The sequence below is a fragment of the Anomalospiza imberbis genome, chromosome 21 (genome assembly GCF_031753505.1).
Source record: "Anomalospiza imberbis isolate Cuckoo-Finch-1a 21T00152 chromosome 21, ASM3175350v1, whole genome shotgun sequence".
NCBI lineage: Eukaryota > Metazoa > Chordata > Aves > Passeriformes > Viduidae > Anomalospiza > Anomalospiza imberbis.
This window is the reverse complement of record NC_089701.1, coordinates 395,537-413,220: the sequence shown is the minus strand read 5'-3', so window position 1 is coordinate 413,220 and position 17,684 is coordinate 395,537. Positions and strand designations below refer to the sequence as shown.

The 17,684-nt window shown below is 52.6% G+C and overlaps 1 protein-coding gene across 6 annotated transcripts in view; it reads left to right on the top strand.

Moving 5' to 3' along the window:
• The window catches only part of MVB12B (multivesicular body subunit 12B), a 54,427-nt gene extending 37,609 nt beyond the window's left edge, over positions 1-16,818 (top strand). For 4 of the 6 annotated variants that reach the window (XM_068210869.1, XM_068210873.1, XM_068210871.1 and 1 more), the window contains 3 exons: positions 10,120-10,175; positions 11,516-11,575; positions 16,662-16,818. In XM_068210869.1, coding sequence (XP_068066970.1) covers positions 10,120-10,175; positions 11,516-11,575; positions 16,662-16,748 — 203 coding nt within the window. In that variant the 3' untranslated portion in view covers positions 16,749-16,818. Of the gene's footprint in view, positions 1-10,119; positions 10,176-11,515; positions 11,576-11,675; positions 14,062-16,661 lie in introns of those variants that run through there. The other 2 variants (XM_068210875.1, XM_068210870.1) reach the window with 2 other exon arrangements.
• The last annotated feature ends 866 nt before the right edge of the window (positions 16,819-17,684 follow it).

The following is a 17,684-nucleotide window of genomic DNA, read 5'->3' as shown; positions in this document are numbered from 1 at the left end:
TAATAGAACACATTGCTCATTGTGCATTTCTGTGCTGCTAATAAAAAGGAGTTGCAGTGCAGCAAACCAGGCTGTTATTTATGAAGAATGGTTAATTCGCACAGTTAAAAATGCAAAATTGTTACAATGAGATGTTTGCTCTTTTGGACAGAAGGCTTGGGCAGAATAAATGTAAATAGTCTTGTTGCTACAGATTCCATCAAATAAAGCAGGAGTTTGTAAATGCCTGGTGTGGCTGGGTGGGATGGCACTGGGAGGAGCAGCCATCCAGGCAGCACGTCCCAGCTCCGAGCAGGAGATGTCACTGGTGTTTTCCCTGATTATCACCATCCGGATATCTCAATGGCATCATTTCATAATTGAAAACATTTGTAAAGGTTGTTGGGCTTCATTTATCTAATGAAAAGCTGTTTATACAAAATAAACCACACATAAAACCCTCTTGCTAATAAGTCCATTGCAGTTTGTTTTGGCAGTGACTCAGTTGTTTGCGGGAGGTGTCCCATGGCCTGGCTGTCGTGGCTGGCTGCAGCAGGGCTCAGCGTGGGTGCCAGCCGTGGGCAGAGCAGGTGGGACAGTGCCATGGGCACTGCTGCAGGTCTGGCCACAGGTCCTGCCGGGCCCTGGGTAATTTTGGTAGGTCCCGGCCCTCGCCGGGCCACCAGGGTCCTGCTCAGCCCCAGGCTGGGACCGGCCCTGGGGGCTGCACTGCCACCAGCCCCAACCTCTGCAGAGGGCCCAGAGAGCCACTCGGGGCCAGGGCCAAGGCATCTTAGTGATCCTTGAAAAGCGGAACAGCAAATGTTTAAAAAATGACCTTATGGTTAATGGATGAGTGGGGGCACCACAAATGGACTGTTATGAAGGGTGCATATTTTTAACTCAGTAGAAAAAAAAGACAAGTGATTAAGTCAGCCATTAGAAAACTCAGAATTTCTCCCATCTCCTCTTGAACTAGAACATTGTTTTGTGTATACTTTTATATGTACATATAGATATGAATATATAATATATATGTAGACAACTAATGGCATAAATCAGAAATTATTAGAAAATATTTGTTCTAATGAAGTAATAATTTGGTGGTAATGTATTTCATCAGTGTAGCTTAAGGCTAAATTAAGTGGACAGACTTTATATGGATTCTCTAATTTTAATCTTCAAAATGCTATCTGATGTCTCATTAAGACTCTCATATAATGTATCTTAAGTACAGTCGTTAAATATAGTTTAGGGAGATGTATGTTCAGATATTGCTTAAAGATGTTTTAATAGGCCCATTTACTCTGATGATATTAATGAGCTCTTAACACATATTAAGCTTCTAAAACTAGTGGTGTCTCCTTGCAGTGAGCAAACCAGCATAGGAATTGTGGAGGAATTGGATGTTCCAACAAAGCCAGTTTTCCAGGGACTCTCCAGGGCCTGGCTCCATCCCTTTAGCTGCGTCAGCACGGGGCGGTGTCCCCTCTCCTGGGGTGGTGTCCCCTCTCCTGGGGTGGAGTCCTCTCTCCTGGGGCGGTGTCCCCTCTCCTGGGGTGGAGTCCCCACTCCTGGGGTGGTGTCCCCTCTCCTGGGGCAGTGTCCCGTCTCCTAGGGTGGTGTCCCCTCTCCTGGGGCAGTGTCCCTGCTCCTGGGGTGGTGTCCCCACCCCAGTGTGTGCCTCGGGCACGTAGGTGGCTTTGCATGGGTGGCTTTGCATGGGTGGCTCTGTGAGGGTGGCTGCTGCATCGTCACATCCACGCTTCAGAGCTGTGTGTTGGGAACTGGCCAGGCTCGTATTGGGGTCTGTGACATGTCACACACATTTGGCTGCATATCTGTGAAAATAAACAGATCCGATGGGTTAAAGGAAGAGCCAACTATGGGCCTGTGTTTGCATAAATTCTGCTTTTTGATCATCTAAAGTGAAGATGCAAGAGTTGTAATTAAGATAAAAACTGCTCATTCTCTGTTGTCACTTCAATTCCAACTCAGAAAGTTATTGCAAAGAAAATTCTCTGGTTTCATCACTCAGCTCTTCTTAACAAATCCTTCTGAGTTCAGAGACTTTTATAATTACTAAATTGGTTTGTTAGAGGGAGATAATAGCAAATTTTTTCTTTTCATAATTGGACATTTCTTCCCTGTAGGCTAATGCAGGCACAGCACTCACATACACAATGAGCTGTGCTTTTGAAAAACCATAACTGGCTAATAAGTGCCGTGGTGTCATCGGAGAGTAATGGTGTGCTGATTAGCATAATTAATGACAAATGGTGGTGCAGAGTGGGTGGATTGGTTTAGCAGATGATGAATGTGCTGCGCCAAGGCCGGGCCCCGGCGTGGCAGGCTGGCAGCGCTGCCGCTCGCACCTGCCACCGCTGCCCAGCACCCCAGGGCTCGGTGGCACCAGCCATGTGCTGGCACGGCTCCCGGTGCTCCGAGACCCGGCTGGTGGCACAGCGTGTCCCTGCCAGCGTGGGGCCGGTGGCTGGTCCCCGCGGGCTGGGGCAGCGCCAGCGGAAAGGAGCCGGGGGCTGCTGTGGGCCACGAGCAGTCCTCATCCTCCGAGGGCCGGGGGGCCACGCCAGGCACTGGCCGTGCTACAAGATGGGCACATTAATCTGTGATTTGATTAATCAGGGCTAATTTACATTCACAAATGAGACTGATAAAAATGGAGTTACCTTTTCACCTTAAGGAGGAGGAGGGATTATTTCTAGGTTGTCTCTTTTTTAAGTGATAAGCAACTCTTTTACCAATAAGGATGAAAATACTTAATTTGCATTAGCAAAAGAAGCTAATTATTATATAGTTAATTAGCATCTGGAAATGAGGATTATCTTAATTACAAAGCACAGTTTCCTTAATGGCTACAAAACTGTAAGTTTGATGTGTGTGGAGATTGGTGACTATTATTATGTAATTACTGATCATATTAATGGTGCAGTGTATTTAGATATCATTTGCATATGCAAATGAAATTTACCTGATAGAAATATGTGGTTCCAGTAATGATTTTGAGCACTTAAAAATTAAATTCCATTAGAAGCTGTGGATCCCGCGTGGCTCAGTGGATGTCCTCCTGCAGAAGAGCTTCTGTCTCGGCAGGACTGTGGCTCTGTGCCTGGCTGTTGGCACGAGGAGGGCACCTCCCCTGGCCTTCAGCCCCCCAGCCACGGTGTCAGGGACCCCCCTCTGCAGCACTGAAGGCCTTAGCTTTGGGTCTGTGTCGAGGCTCTTCTGGCTGGGAATACTCTGTGGGGTGGTGGGAGCGTGTTCTGTGCATCAGGGAGCTCCAGGGCAGAAGATGGGCATCCCCCCATCCTTCCTGGCCGCGCTCGGGATGAGTTTCTTTCCAGTAACTTGCAGGCATGCTTGCAGAATGGAGAGCACGGTGCCGTCAGGGCAGCTGATCTCGCTTCTTTCTCCTGCTTTTATTGGAAACACAAAGCTGCTGTGTGTTAAAAATAGCTTGAATCTCTTTGTCCAAAACCATGTAAAGAGAGGACCGTGCACCATTGTCTCCTCTGGGAGTCCTGTGGGACAGATGTTGGTCACTCAATGCACTGCTGGAGAGTGCGGGGTGCTGCTGGGCGGGATCACAGCATCATTGCAAGTGTGAGCATCTGCCCCTGGCAGTGCCCTGGCTGCTGTCCAGAGAGTCTGGGGAGCCTAGGTCTATCACAGTGGCAACAAATCCCACCTCACACCATAGGTGGCTCAGCTAAGCAAAAAGCTTCCGGGGCCAGACACTGTAACAATATGCAGCCTGTGGATTTAATACCCCCTGCCCCTGCCCTGCAGCCCTGGAAGCATGGATGTTTCTCTCATCAAGCAGCAGGAATTTACAGCTGCCGGCCAGGGAACACTGCGGCCATTGTGGGGCTGCCCGAGATGCTTTTTGCAAGTGCTGCTGCAGCCTGCACTGCCCGGCCGCCGTGGCAGACAGACATTACATGTTTAATGACTTCCAAGGAGTCTGTCATTACAGCCAGAGCTGAAGGGGATGGAAAAGCGTCTGGGTTTCTCCTCAGCACACAGCCATGAGCGGATGCTGGAGGAGTACCTGCCTTTGCCTTTCCTTTCCTTTGCCTTTGCCTCTGCCTTTTCTTTGCCTTTCCTTTGCCTTTGCCTTTCCTTTGCTTTTCCTTTGCCTTTTCCTTTGCCTTTGCCTTTGCTTTGCCTTTGTCTTTGCCTCTCCTTTGCCTTTGCCTTTCCTTTTCCCTTTTTTTTGCCTTTCCTTTGCCTTTGCCTTTCCTTTTTTTTGCCTTGCCTTTGCCTTTGCCTTTGCTTTGTCTTTACCTCCCCATCTCAAAGCAGACCCTGTCCCAGCTCTGCCTCAGCCCCACGCGAGTGCCCTGGTTTGTATCTGCTCTGCTCTAATTAATTAAGGGTTGTGGCTTGGAAACAGCACATGCTAAGGTGTGATCTTTGATGTTTAGTGTGGTGCAGAGACTTCAAAGGGGACATTTTATTAAAAAATAATAAAATCAAGAGCTCCTAAACACTTGCAATTTGAAGAGCTTGTTTGAAGTCTCTCCATGTTCTCTGGTGCTGATGGAGTCACAGTGCTGAGGTGCTCCTTAGGCGTCACCATGCAGTACTTAACCTTCACTTTATTTAAAAAAGAAAATAATCAAATCCAGGGGTACTTTTTCAAGTGTTTTCGTGGCTTGATCTTAGCAGTAAAGAACTAATTGTGCCATGTCATGAGCTATGCAGGAAACGGAGAAAATCAAGGCTGACAATCAAATTAGCAAAAACGAAAATTTAGTCCAGGTCTGTTTTTTTAATCAAAGTCATTTCAAGAGGAACAGGAAAGCTGTAAACCTTTCCCAAAGTAGAGGTTCCTTCCCCAGCCAGGCCCCTGCTGTCCCACTCAGTGCACCGCATTGGGTGGTTTGGTGCTGCTGCCATCCTGCTGCCTGGGCACCGGGCTGGGCATTCCCAGCTGGCTGTGCCCTGCTGCCTCACCGCCCCATGACAGCCCTGGGGGCAGCTCCTGCTGCCCAGGAGCCACGGGACCTGCAGCCCTGCTGCCACAGGCCACATGAAGTGCTCTGGGGCTTTCAGGAGCTTGGGCTCGTGCCTTGGGCAAGCAGAGCTGAGCCCTGCACCCCTGCCTGTGCTCCTGCCTGCACTCTGCACTTCTTTGCATTATACAAAGTTGTATGCGTGTTGCAGTTGGTGTCTGCAGCTGGGGAGCACAGCTGGACCAGCTGCAGGTTCCCTGTTGCAGCCGGCTTGGCAGGAGCTGTCAGGGAAGGCTGCTTTTGGTGTTGGCCCTGAGGTTTTGCCATCAGTGATTTGGTGCGGTTCCATGTGGGCCTTGGTGCACTGTAGCGCAAAGAACGCACACACTCACTGTTCAGGGTACTGTTTAAATCTCTGTGTATAGAAATACAGGACTAGGAGGCTTGGCATCATGGAGAGCTGGTTTGGTTTGAAAAGCTCACACCCTTCTCTGGACGCGTTGCAAACTGATTGAAGACATTTCTTCACGCTTGTGAGTGGGTTCCCTGTGCTGAGGGCGCAGCGTGCCTGGTTTGTGCGGGTGTCCTGCGCTGCCTTCCGTGCACGGGTGCAGAAGCTCAGGAGTGCAGAGCTCACGCCGGGCGTGTGGTGGGAAGCAGAGGGTGGGAGCTAGAGCTGTGTGCTTTCCCTTGCCTGCAAGCGGGCACCAAGGGCAGGTGGCCTGGCTGCAGCCTGCCCTGGATGGCACCACGCTGTGCCACCAGCTCCCCATGGCTGCTCAGCGCCCAGGAAACAGCATGTTCTGTCTGCTGGGTCACTGCAGCTGAGCCCCAGCCTTGCCCCATGCAGGGGTGTGCTGCTGCTGGAGAGAGCAGTCCCTTGTCCTCGCCAGGCTGGGGCACACACTGCTCCTGGCTGTGCTTTCCTGCTTCCGTGGAATGGCCTTCAGAGCTCCTGTGGGCTGGGGCCCACCCGCCGCCGAGCTCAGTGGCTCTTCTGGTGGGCACCTTTGTTGCCCACACCAGACAGGGGCTCATGTGTCCCTCCAGCCTGACCATGGCTCCCCTCCAAGTGCTGCTGTGCCAGAGCTCCGTGCCAGCCCCTGATTCTCAGTCTGCTTTCAGAGTCCTCTGGTGCCATTTAGCTGAAAATCAAGTTTTCTCTAGGCAGGGGAGCTCTGCTGGTTTTATGGTGTTGCTGTAGGCTGGTTTATGAGATACTCTTCTTGGTGCAGGATAAACACTCTGTTAGCATTCAGGTCTGGGGAAAATGGGAACAGTTCTGCAGCATTAGAGAAAGCCCTTTCTAAAATCTAAGGTCATTTAAACTTTAAAGGTGGTGGTAGTGCTCTCAGTGTTGGGTTTTTTGTTGGTTTGGATTAACAGTTCTTCATTTTCAGTTTTGCAGGGAAACATTTTGCAAGGGATTTATTTATTTATTTAAATATTTTTAATATCAGAAATTGAAAATTCTAGTGTAAAAGGCTGTGCAAAACCAGCAATAAAGAAATCCAAAGCTATAAAAGCTTATGGTGAAAATTTAATGCAGAAACAGCTGTTATTTCCTTGTGAGTTAAGGTATATAAACTCTTTGGTGGCTGTGTATCCCCACAATCGTGGTGTGAGGAATTAGCGCTCACTGCAGTGTGCAAACGGAGCCTGCCAGGCTCTGAGGCAGCAATTCATCTGTACCCAGGAGTTAAATATGACAATGTTAGCATTTTTCATTTCCCTGACGTTACCATTAATAAAGCAATGATCCAAAAGAAGCTTTGCTGAGTCTGTTCTTTATGCTTCCATCACTCACAACTAGATAATTTCACACAGGATCGTTTTTAAATTAAATGACGATAAAAGCGCTCTGCTGTCCTGTGCTCACTAGTTCATAGAAGTCTATCAAGTCATTAATGTGTCATGACAAACTGTGAGTTGGATACAAGAGTAATTAATTATTTGCATAAATAACAGGTTGAACTTGGTGCTTTCAGCCACAATGACACATGCGTCACACCGTGGACATTCTGGGGCCTCTGGCAGAGGTCACGAGAGGGCAAAGGCTGAGCTGACACACGGTGATCCCAGTCTCACACGGACAGCAGCTTGGAAGCTTTTGTGTTTCCAAGTTCTTCACTGATGGTTGCTTCAGGAGAGCATCTGATCTTTGGAGTGTTAGTGAACAATTATACAGATTTTCATAATCACCATTAATCACCACATATTTTTCAAGATAATTACAGCAACTATTATTTAGATTTCTCTTTTATGTGCACATTGTAGAAAAGAACAAGTGCTTATTATGCTGGGTAGTGTAGAGAACTACCGTCTGAAGTTCTTTGTCATCCAGAAACTCATTATGTTAGCTGATGCTGCCTGTGAAAGTTCGTCAGCATGTTTAAATTAGGGTAGCATTGGCAGGTCTGATTATTTAAATCTGGTAGCTTGGCTAAAAATATAGTTATTCAAGAAAGATGAATTACTAATTTGACAACTGAGATTTAGTTGGAGTCTGCAGCACAGAAGGCAGCATCTCTCGAGTGCTTAGAGGAGGGTGACAATACTTTCACAGATTAAAGAGAGGATTTCTAAGCAAGCTAGCAAGTTGAATTACAGAGCATGCCTTGGTGTCCTCCCCACTAGAGCCTGAGAGCAAGTCTTGGTAAATTACAGTGTAGAAGTAGCCACCAGGTGGAAGGTGGTTGAGAGTTCCAGTGGTCCTGCACCGATGAAGGGGCATGTCCGCTGCACCTCACCGAGGCATCCATCCACTTCTGCTGCCAGGGGTGCATGGGAACACTGTCCTTTGGGGCTCGGCTTTGCGGGGTTGGTTTTGGCTGCTGGCTCCTTTCAACTCTTAACTAATTGCAGTGCCTGAGTTAATTAGCTGTGACTCTCAGGAAGGAGCTGATCCTGGGAGGCGGCAAACAGCCACTGCAAACAGTTTTCCTTCTGAGGCCTGATTTTATTTTGTTCCATTTTGAAGGAGAAGAGCACAACCTTGAAGTGCTTCTGAATGTGAAAAAGCCCATCTTGGGCAGCAGCAGCAGTGGGTGTCCCATCCTGTGAGCAGGGGACCCCACAGGTGAGGTGGGGGGCACAGAAGGGTCCTGCCCCCAGAGCATCTACTTTGTTCAGGGCATTTGCTCAGCCAGGGAGCAGACGCAAGGGGGGGAGCACTGCTCCCCATGCATCTTGTCTTGGGGGTCCCCACTGCCTACCTGCAGCCCCTTGGGTGGCCAAAGGGCTTCCTGGAGCCCGGCCCAGCCACGGCGTGAAGGGGTGAGGGCTGCTGCCCTCCTGGTGCTGGGGCAGGCAGCGGCAGTGGACGCCCAGGGCTTAGTTTCTGTGAAGTTTCCAGAACTGGTGGTATTTAAACCCCCGTGACACTGGTGCCTGGCTGAGAAAGGAGACACTGAACGAGCACCTTGTTTTCTGCTCTCTGCCTTTAATGCATTCTAGCAGCAGGCTGGTGACGGGCCTGACACGGCAGCTCCGCACACACTCCCGCGCTCGGGGAGTGCAGCATTAATAACACACTTCCATGCATCGTGCCATTTTTAAGCATGATCGTTATGATAAAGGGCATATACTTAATTACAGGCCTGCTTAATTACAGCTCTGTTGAAGCTCGTTTGTTTAGGAGAGCGCTAATTGCGCTGCGGAGCCCTTGGCTCACCCTGCTTTTATCTGCTGCTTTGCTCTGGAGTGCTGAGCTCCGGGTGGGCTGAGCCGTGGCCCAGGGACGGGGGGGCTCTGGGGCGGGGGGACGCGCACACTCCCTAGCTCAGCCTTTAGATTACTCTACAAAAGCTGGCGTGTGGCTGATCAAAGAGGGTTTCTGTCGGATAACAAGTGCAGATGGTCTTTCAGGTTTAAAACTTCCTGGATTCGGTGATGCTGCTTTTCATCTGTTTCCTTTTGTTTTCCTTTGCGCTGTGGTTGCCACGCAGCACCTTTGATAACAAAATTACTCCCGTGGAGGGGGGTTTTAAATTGAAAATAGACAAAGCAAACGTAAAAGGCTGAGTATTCTTAAATGACTCTTGTTTAATCACTAACATGGTAACTCAGTGGTGCTGCAGAAGTTAGAAACAGCAGACAGAGGAGCACTGGGTTTGTGGGCGCAGATGCTTTCTGAAAGAAAACCCTATTTGAAGATCACTGGAGGGCCTCTCAGGGCTTAAATTTGCTCTAATTTGAAGCTTTATTTCTTTCAGAGTTGAAATGTAAAGACTTCAGATGTTAAAGGTGTAAGTGCAATAAAGGGGGTGTATCTGGGGTGTGAGCTGCCTTCGAAACATGCCCTTTTCAGTCTTCTGTGCAAATTGCTGAGTTACATGTTTTAAAAATAATTGTCTCCCTTGTACTTCCACATCTTGTGGGAGGCTTCCTGTGACATGGTGATAGCAAGACACAAACACTGAACATCATTGCACTAGGACGAATATACAAGGTGGTATAAAGGCAAACAGTGCTCTGAGTACCATTAAGGTTATGCTACAGAAAAAGCTGGGCCATGTGACATGAGGCTGGGCCATGTGGTGTCATGTCCTCATGTCTGTCTTCATATTCCACTGGTTTACATCCTCCAGATGTGGTTTGCAAGTGTTTGAGCCACTGCTCACTGTTGAGTTTACACTAGCAACAGCCAGGCCAGGGAGGGTGCTTGCCCCCAGGTGTTTGTCATCATCCTACCCAGGTGGTGGCAGCTTACTGCCTGGTACACAGGTGGTGGTGTTGACTGCTTTGGGGGCTACAAGTCCCCTGAACCAGCTGTTCCTTATTCTCTTGCTCAGACACCACCAGGTGCTGAACTGGTTTGGTGAGGAGGTGATAAATAGAGATGTGTCCTTCTAGTTTCAAATACTGTCCTGCTTTGCCAGGTGCACAAAATTGGAAAATGCAAAATTGAGGCCATGAAATTGTATATGGATAGAGCAAGGAGAATTTGTTGGATTCCTGGCTTGGTAGGGACTGACCCAGCTATGTCTTAAGTGGAAAGAAACCACTGGTAGTTTGGAGGGAGAAAAAGGCTGGCAGTAACGTTTGGGAGCAATCAGTCATGTGTCAGTGCTGTGAATACTTGATCTGTCACTGGGAATGTGTGAAGTTGCATGTCAGAAGGCAGCTGGAAACGTCACATGTGATGTCTTGTCCCTTTCAGCAATGGATGGAGTGCCTTTTATGATTTCGGAGAAGTTTGCCTGCGCTCCTGAAGGGGTGAGTTGCCTTTGTTGTTCTCCCAGTGTCTGAAATCCATCATTTCATGGGGAGCAATCACAAAACATCAAGACAAATTACCTGCTTCTGGGGTAATACATACCCAGTGCGGGCCAAATACATACCCAGTGCTTGAGATGGGCCAAGGCTGCGTGTCACGATAGCTGCCCGTTAGATGGGAAAGGCTTTTGCCAGATTGCTTCTAAAATGGAATTGTCCTGGGGTTTCAAGGTTTATTACCATCAGAAATAGGAATGGCAATGGGACTCCCTGGTGCTGAAAGCATTTCTAATTTCTTAGCATAGATTGTAAAGAAGGCTGCAGAGGTGGAGTTCTCCTGCATTTACCTGCTGTGAGGATGGCATAGTGCCAACAGCTTTACTGCTTCCCGTTGTCACTCCAGAAGTTCAGGGCAGTGGTAGTGGCACAGTGCACTCCAGTGCAATCAGCTGCCACCAGGGTCCTGCCTGGCTGTGGGCGAGCTGGAGAGGGCACTGGGTGGTGCCTGCTCCACAGCGGGCACTGCAGGGCTGGCGGAGCATGCAGCAGCACGGGCAGGGCACGTCCGCTTCACCAAACAGAAACACTGCTACTCGTTCAGAATGACCTCTGGGTGTCACTGGACCAGTGCTTCTTAAGGTTGATGATCCAGAGCTTAAAGATTCAGCATCCCACTTGGAGTTCCCGAATCCATCTGATCCTAAAGCAGCACCTTTTTAAAAATCAATTTGCAGGAAGCTGTTAAGGCAAACACTGGGCCATCAGCTGTGTCTGATTTTTCAGTAGTGCTCCAGCTTTTTGCTTTCTTCTTCCTGCTGACAGCGTTTTTTCACATCCCTTGCTTTCTGAGAGGGTTGTTTATGGGCCATTATTCCCAGAAATCTGAAGTCCCTGCTGTGAGGACAAATGCAGAGAGATTAGGTCGTGCTAATCCTCCCCGCAGATCCTTTAGACACCATTGCCACCATATGGTCAGTTCGGTCAGGGCTTCCTGCAGCTGGTGCCGTTCACACCTCGTGCTGCAGCCATGGAATTCCAGCCGGTGTTGGAGACTCGTCCTGCCGTGGGGAGGTGGCAGGTCTCCCTGAGCAGAGCAGCACGAGGTGAGTGTCAGCTGTCGTGCTGAGGGAGAGCAGTGTTGAAGCTGGTAGCCCCAGCCCACCGTCTGCTGTTCCAGTCTCCTACTGGAATGAGGAACAGGATCGTGCCTGTGTTTACAGATGGTGCCTCTAAATCTTTAGTGATGGAGTGTTTGCTGACTTGAAACAGAATAAAACAGCAAACAAACAAACACACACCCCCTGCCTGACCCTGAACTTGACATTGTTGTTTCTTGCCAGATGCAGCCGGTTGATCTCTTGGGTATCACAATCAAAACCCTTGCAGAAATCGAGAAGGAGGTAAGTAGCCAGCCAGGCACTGAGCACATCACGAGGGCTGTGTTCACTTCTTTTAAAGAACCCTTCCCTTATGGAAAATACTTTTCTTGTCTCTCCCAAGTCACAGAGGATGGATAAAGTCAAGCAGTAAGCCCAAGGTCAGGGATGCCCTCTGTGATCTGTGATGAGTGAAGACACTTCAGGTGGTGAATTTAATGGCAAAGTGTGGGGCCTTCTGTTTATTTCCAGATGTCTGTCTTGGTTAGCCTTTCTTTCTCATGTATTAACAATACATGGTAGTGGCAGAACACTCTTAGGTGCCTCTTGCATGTCAGGGAGGCAAATGGACCTGACTCAGCAACGTCAGGTAAACATCTTGATGAGCTTTTAGTTTGCTGATGCTGGGAAGTTGTTGCTGGGAGAGCTGGGCTGCACTTGAGTGGGAGTGAATGTTTGAAGAGCGCAGGGAGGAGGCAGCCACCAAACCAAGGGTGGTTCTGAGGGAGCGTTCTGGCACATGCATGACGTGTGTGGCACGGTGCCGAGGAGCTGTCTGCTCTGCAAAGGGCACTTCAGATCTGAAGTCTCAGACTAGGAAGAAACTTGTCTCAGCACATGCTTCTTCAGGCACCATTGGTCACAAAGGCCTCCTCCTGTGCCATCTAGCTGGGTTCAAGGGAGAGAGTGAGAAGATGACATTGCAAAGCTGCCAGATTCCTCAAAGCTTCTCCACTTCTTTATTCCAGTTGAGTCCAGTTGCCCAGATCCACCCTCTTCTGCCTGAAAGTTTTGTCTGAGTAGAAGAAGTTGGTCAGGCCCAGTTGCCAGGGCTTTTGCAGGCGCCCCGTGGGACTGCAGTGGCTGCAGTAGTGGACCTGAAGGTGCTGCCTGACAGGGGCAATGCTGACCGATGCACCCACTGCCTCAGGCACTGCAGTCTGCCACGTGGCACACATGCCACCTCTCTCTTTGGGACTGCCTGTGTCTGTCAGGAGGGACCCTGGGAGCAGGGATGCTCAGGGCTGGCAGCCCTTCCACATGCCTGGCTGCTTTCCCACTCTTGCCCTAAGCTGGCCAGGGAGCAGATGGTCCCTTTGGCCAAAGGGGAATCCGTGTGGTGCTGAATTCGCTTCTGCATCGTCTCTGTGTGCTGCCTGGTGTGGGACAGGTCTGGCAGCTTGGGGGCTGCCTGGAGGGGGCTGGGCTGCTTGTGCCCTCGCAGGCCTGCCGAGTGGGGGGACACCAGCACTGGAATCATTTGTGTGGGCCAGGGAGGAGAGGCCAAGCCCTGCCTGCTCTCCCACAGCTCCTGCTCTGTAGCAGGCTGTGTGCGTTCCAGCGTAATGAAAAGTATGATTATGCAGCCCATATTCCTTGATGAAGCATCTTGTCTGCACATAGAGAGCTACACATATAAATATTGTGAATTTCGGCATGGCTTTATTTCCCTTGCAAGCAATAGCACCATTACAGCAAATCTTCTGGATATCCAAAGCAGCCAGAACATTCTCCCTGGAGCAAGATGCCTTGCAAAAAATATTCCCAAAGAATTCCAAGAATTACTGTTCTCTGTCACCACATTTGCAGATGTATGCACCCATCCTCCAAGCTGCAGGCAGCTGAATTTCAGGACTCTACCCTGTCAGGAAAATTATGGAAATAGGTGCAAATCCTGGACTGCACGTGAACTGCTCTCGTTGCCCCAGGATGGCACAGCTGTGTCCGGGGATAGAGTGCACAGAGAGCTGGGCTATGGAGAGGTGGTGAAGTGCAGGTCTAAGCAGCACGTGCCATCACTTCATGGCTAATTTGGTGGATGTAGGACAGAGAGGAGAGTGTAGGACGGACAGTGCTGCTGCCACGTCTCCCAGCAGGGCTCTGGGGGTTTGTCCTTGCTACCCCTGCCTGTCCTGGGTAAGGTAGAGTCACTGAGCGGGCACCTGGGCAGGTGCAGGTGATAGCAAAGGTGGTGGCACTGTCACTGTTCCCAGCTCTGTGGCAGATGCTGTGGCAGCGAGGGCAGCGGTCTGGCTGCTGGCAGGGTGCACCCTGTCTTCTTTTGCACTTGGCGTGGTGTAAAAAGTCTAGAGAGAGTCTAATTAGTAAAGGCAGCGTCCAATATTCATCATTCCTTTTAAACTGATAAGGAAGGCAGTTCATTTAACCACTGAATTGCTACATGTTTTCATGGGCTGCTTTTTGCAAATATATTTAATGAAGAAGTTGTAAATCTAGAAGAGCTTAAAATTTTAATTTTACACAGAAATATTTTTCCTTGTTTGCATGTTTGTAGTCAATTCTCCTGAGTGCAGTCACATGAAATGTTCTTTAAATGAACATATTTGCTAACTGGCATGATTTCAGATTTTAAAACATTGGTTCCAGCAATTAGGAGTTTCCTCAGTTCCCCAATGACTGGAGAGATTCGTCTTGATTATAATTGCTCTTAGCCACGCATATCTAATTTGTGTCTTTTTAAGTGTTAATTAGTAAACAGTTTGAGCTGACATCTTTATGCGTTTGGGTGTTGAAAAATGAGGCCTATTGCGTGCCAGCGGCTGCAGCATCACGACAGGGAGGTGTGGCCCCAGGGAGTAAAGGCTGGGTACAGCCCCAGGTACAGCCCCGGGTACAGCCGGGGTACAGCCTGGGTACAGCCCCGGGTACAACCTGGCTACAGCCCCAGGTACAGCCCGGGTACAGCCTGGGTACAGCCGGGGTACAGCCCGGGTACAGCCCAGGTACAGCCTGGCTACAGCCCCAGGTACAGCCCGGGTACAGCCTGGGTACAGCCTGGGTACAGCCCTGGGTACAGCCTGGGTATAGCCCCAGGTACAGCCTGGGTACAGCCTGGGTATAGCCCCGGGTACAGCCCTGGGTACAGCCTGGGTACAGCTGGGTACAGCCCGGGTACAGCCTGGGTGCAGCCTGGGTACAGCCTGGGTACAGCCCGGGTACAGCCCCGGGTACAGCCTGGGTACAGCCTGGGTACAGCCCTGGGTATAGCCCTGGGTACAGCCCCAGGTACAGCCTGGGTACAGCCTGGGTACAGCCTGGGTACAGCCCGGGTACAGCCCTGGGTACAGCCCTGGGTACAGCCTGGGTACAGCCTGGGTACAGCCTGGGTATAGCCCCGGGTACAGCCCCGGGTACAGCCTGGGTACAGCCCTGGGTACAGCCCTGGGTACAGCCCCCGGTACAGCCAGGGTACAGCCTGGGTACAGCCTGGGTACAGCCTGGGTACAGCCCTGGGTACAGCCCCCGGTACAGCCTGGGTACAGCCTGGGTACAGCCCCAGGTACAGCCCCAGGTACAGCCCGGGTACAGCCCTGGGTACAGCCCCGGGTACAGCCTGGGTATAGCCCCAGGTACAGCCCTGGGTACAGTCCCAGGTACAGCCCCAGGTACAGCCTGGGTGCAGCCTGGGTACAGCCCCCGGTACAGCCCTGGGTACAGCCCCCGGTACAGCCCTGGGTACAGCCCCGGTTACAGCCTGGGTACAGCCTGAGTATAGCCCCAGGTACAGCCCTGGGTACAGTCCCAGGTACAGCCCCGGGTACAGCCCTGGGTACAACCCTGGGTACAGCCCCGGGTACAGCCTGGGTACAGTCTGGGTATAGCACCGGGTACCCCCAGTTACAGCCTGGTTACAGCCCGGGTACAGCCTGGGTACGGCCTGGGTACAGCCCCCGGTACAGCCCCAGGTACAGCCCCAGCACAGGCTCCGGTACAGCTCCAGTACAGGCTCTGGTACAGCCCCCGGTTACAGCCCCGGGTGAAGGCTCTGGTACATCCCCGGTACAGTCCTGGCACAGCTCCGGTACAGCCCCCGCTACATTCTCGGTACAGCCCCAGTACATCCCCGGTACAGCCCCAGCACAGGCTCCGGTACAGCTGCAGTACAGGCTCTGGTACATCCCTGGTACAGCCCCCGGTTACAGCCCCGGGTGAAGGCTCTGGTACATCCCCGGTACAGTCCGGGCACAGCTCCGGTACAGCCCCCGCTACATTCTCGGTACAGCCCCGGCAAGCCCCGGGTACAGCCCCCGTGCGTTCCCGGTACAGCCCGGGGTGCCCCATTCCCGCCCGGCCCGGCCCGCCACGAAGCCGCGGCGCCCCCTGCCGGCCGCTCTCCGCCTCGCCGGGCCCGCTCGCCGGGGCCGGCCCTGTGTGCTCGGCAGGAGCGGGACGCCCTTAGCTCAGCGAAGCCCCGGTGTCCTCCCGAGCCGGCATCAAAAGGGAGTCGGTGCTGGGTGGAAGTGGCACAGCCCTGGTACAGCTGGCACGGCCCCTGCACAGCTGGCACAGCCTTGCCCAGGTGCCGGCATGGTTGATGGTTGCCCCGACCTTGCTGGCAGCACATCCTGTATCCCAGTCCGGCTGTGAGGAGCGCACAGGGGCACGTGTTTGTGACACTCCAGGAGCCACAAATGTGACACTGGGAGATGCATGGGAGGAGAGTCCGTGTGCGGGGCCGTCGCAGTGGGTGTGCCAGGGTCGTGGGCAGCTCCTACCTCAGTAGCCCCAGCATATGGTGTTGCTTTCGCCACCCGCCTGCCACGGGAAAGCCACCGCTCCCCCGGCCTTTCCTGGGGTGCCCTGGCAGCGGCCAGGGTGGCCGCGGGCCGGCGGGCGCGGCTCGCAGCGTGCCACGAGATGGCACTGCTACAGTGCACTGCAGGCTGCGAGGGATGTCCCTCGGCTCTAGGGGCGTCCCCTGTCTGCAGTGACATCGTGCACCGGGGCACGGGGATGTGCATATAGGGATTTTCACCCTCTTGCCAACTAAAAATGTTAATTCTGATGGTAGCGGCTTGAGTAAACTTGCCAGGGGGAATGTTTCTGACTAGCTGATTTATGGACAGGATGAGTGTGGTCACGTTTGTGTTAATGCGGGGTTTTGAGGGAGGGGATGAGCCCTACCTGGGGAGGTCACTGATGTGGGGTCAGGTGGAACCAGCAGGTTCACCTGGCATGGTCCTGCCTGGGCCGGCTGTTGTCAGGCCCGGTTTTCCTCTCATTCTGCCTCTTACGCTGTCCCAGCGCAGGCACGGGCGGTGCCGTGCGTGGGTCGGTGCTCAGGTCCCCTCTCTGCTTTGCCCCGCAGTACGACTACAGCTTCCGGACGGAGCAGAGCGCGGCCGCCCGCCTGCCGCCCAGCCCCACCCGCTGCCCGCCGCTCCCGCCGTCCTGAGGGGCCGCGGCCGGAGCGGGTGTGCGTGCGTACTACTGAGCGGGACACGGGACACAGCGATGGAGCCACCCCGGCAGGCCTCCCCGTGTCCGGCCACCGCCGCCACCCTGCGCTGCACCGCCCCTGCGCACACCGCTCCGCCCTGGGCACCGCGGCCCTGCCCCTCGGCAGAGCCCCCTGCCCCGCTGCTGCGACCCCTCTCCACGTGAGTACGGACTGAGGACTGGGAGCCTGAGGCAGCCCCTTGCTCATCCCCCCTTGGTGACCCTGCTGCAGGACAGTCACAGAATCCAGAGCTGTAGCAAACCTCTGCGAACGCGGCCGGGAGCTTGCGGAGCGTGGAGAAATCCTATCCCTGAAAGGAGCAACGAAAGGCACGGCTGGGCACTGCCACACGAGCTGCCGTGGAGCTGCTGGGCTCTCGACCCCTTGCAGCAGGAGGCTCCTGCGCCCCTCGGTCCAGTGCAGAACTCAGCTGCAGTGAATGCCAAGCCCTCTGCCGAGGTCTGGGCACAGAAGTTCTGCTGTGGCTGGGATCAGTCTCAGATCCACTGTGGTCACTGGATTTGCTGCAGGCTGGAGGAGGCAGGGCCTCTGGCTCTCCCTGGGCACTGGCAGGGCAGGCAGGATGCCCAAGGTGCACTGCAGCTCCTGAGATGAAGCACCTTTGCTTTGCACAGGGTGTCCGCCTGTCCATACGGATCTAGGGCAGCAAGCATCCTGCGTTTCTTCTGGATGGATGCTGGCAGCGACACCCTGGCAGACCCTGGCTGTGGCCCACTGACCCCGGCCAAGCTGCCTATGGACCTGCTGACAACTGGGATGCCATCACCTGCCCGTCATTGGGACAGCTCTCTAACTGTTCCCCGCTAGCTGCTAAAACAAAAGAGATGTGCCTGTTTCCTGGGCATTCATGGGGAAGCACTGAACAATGAC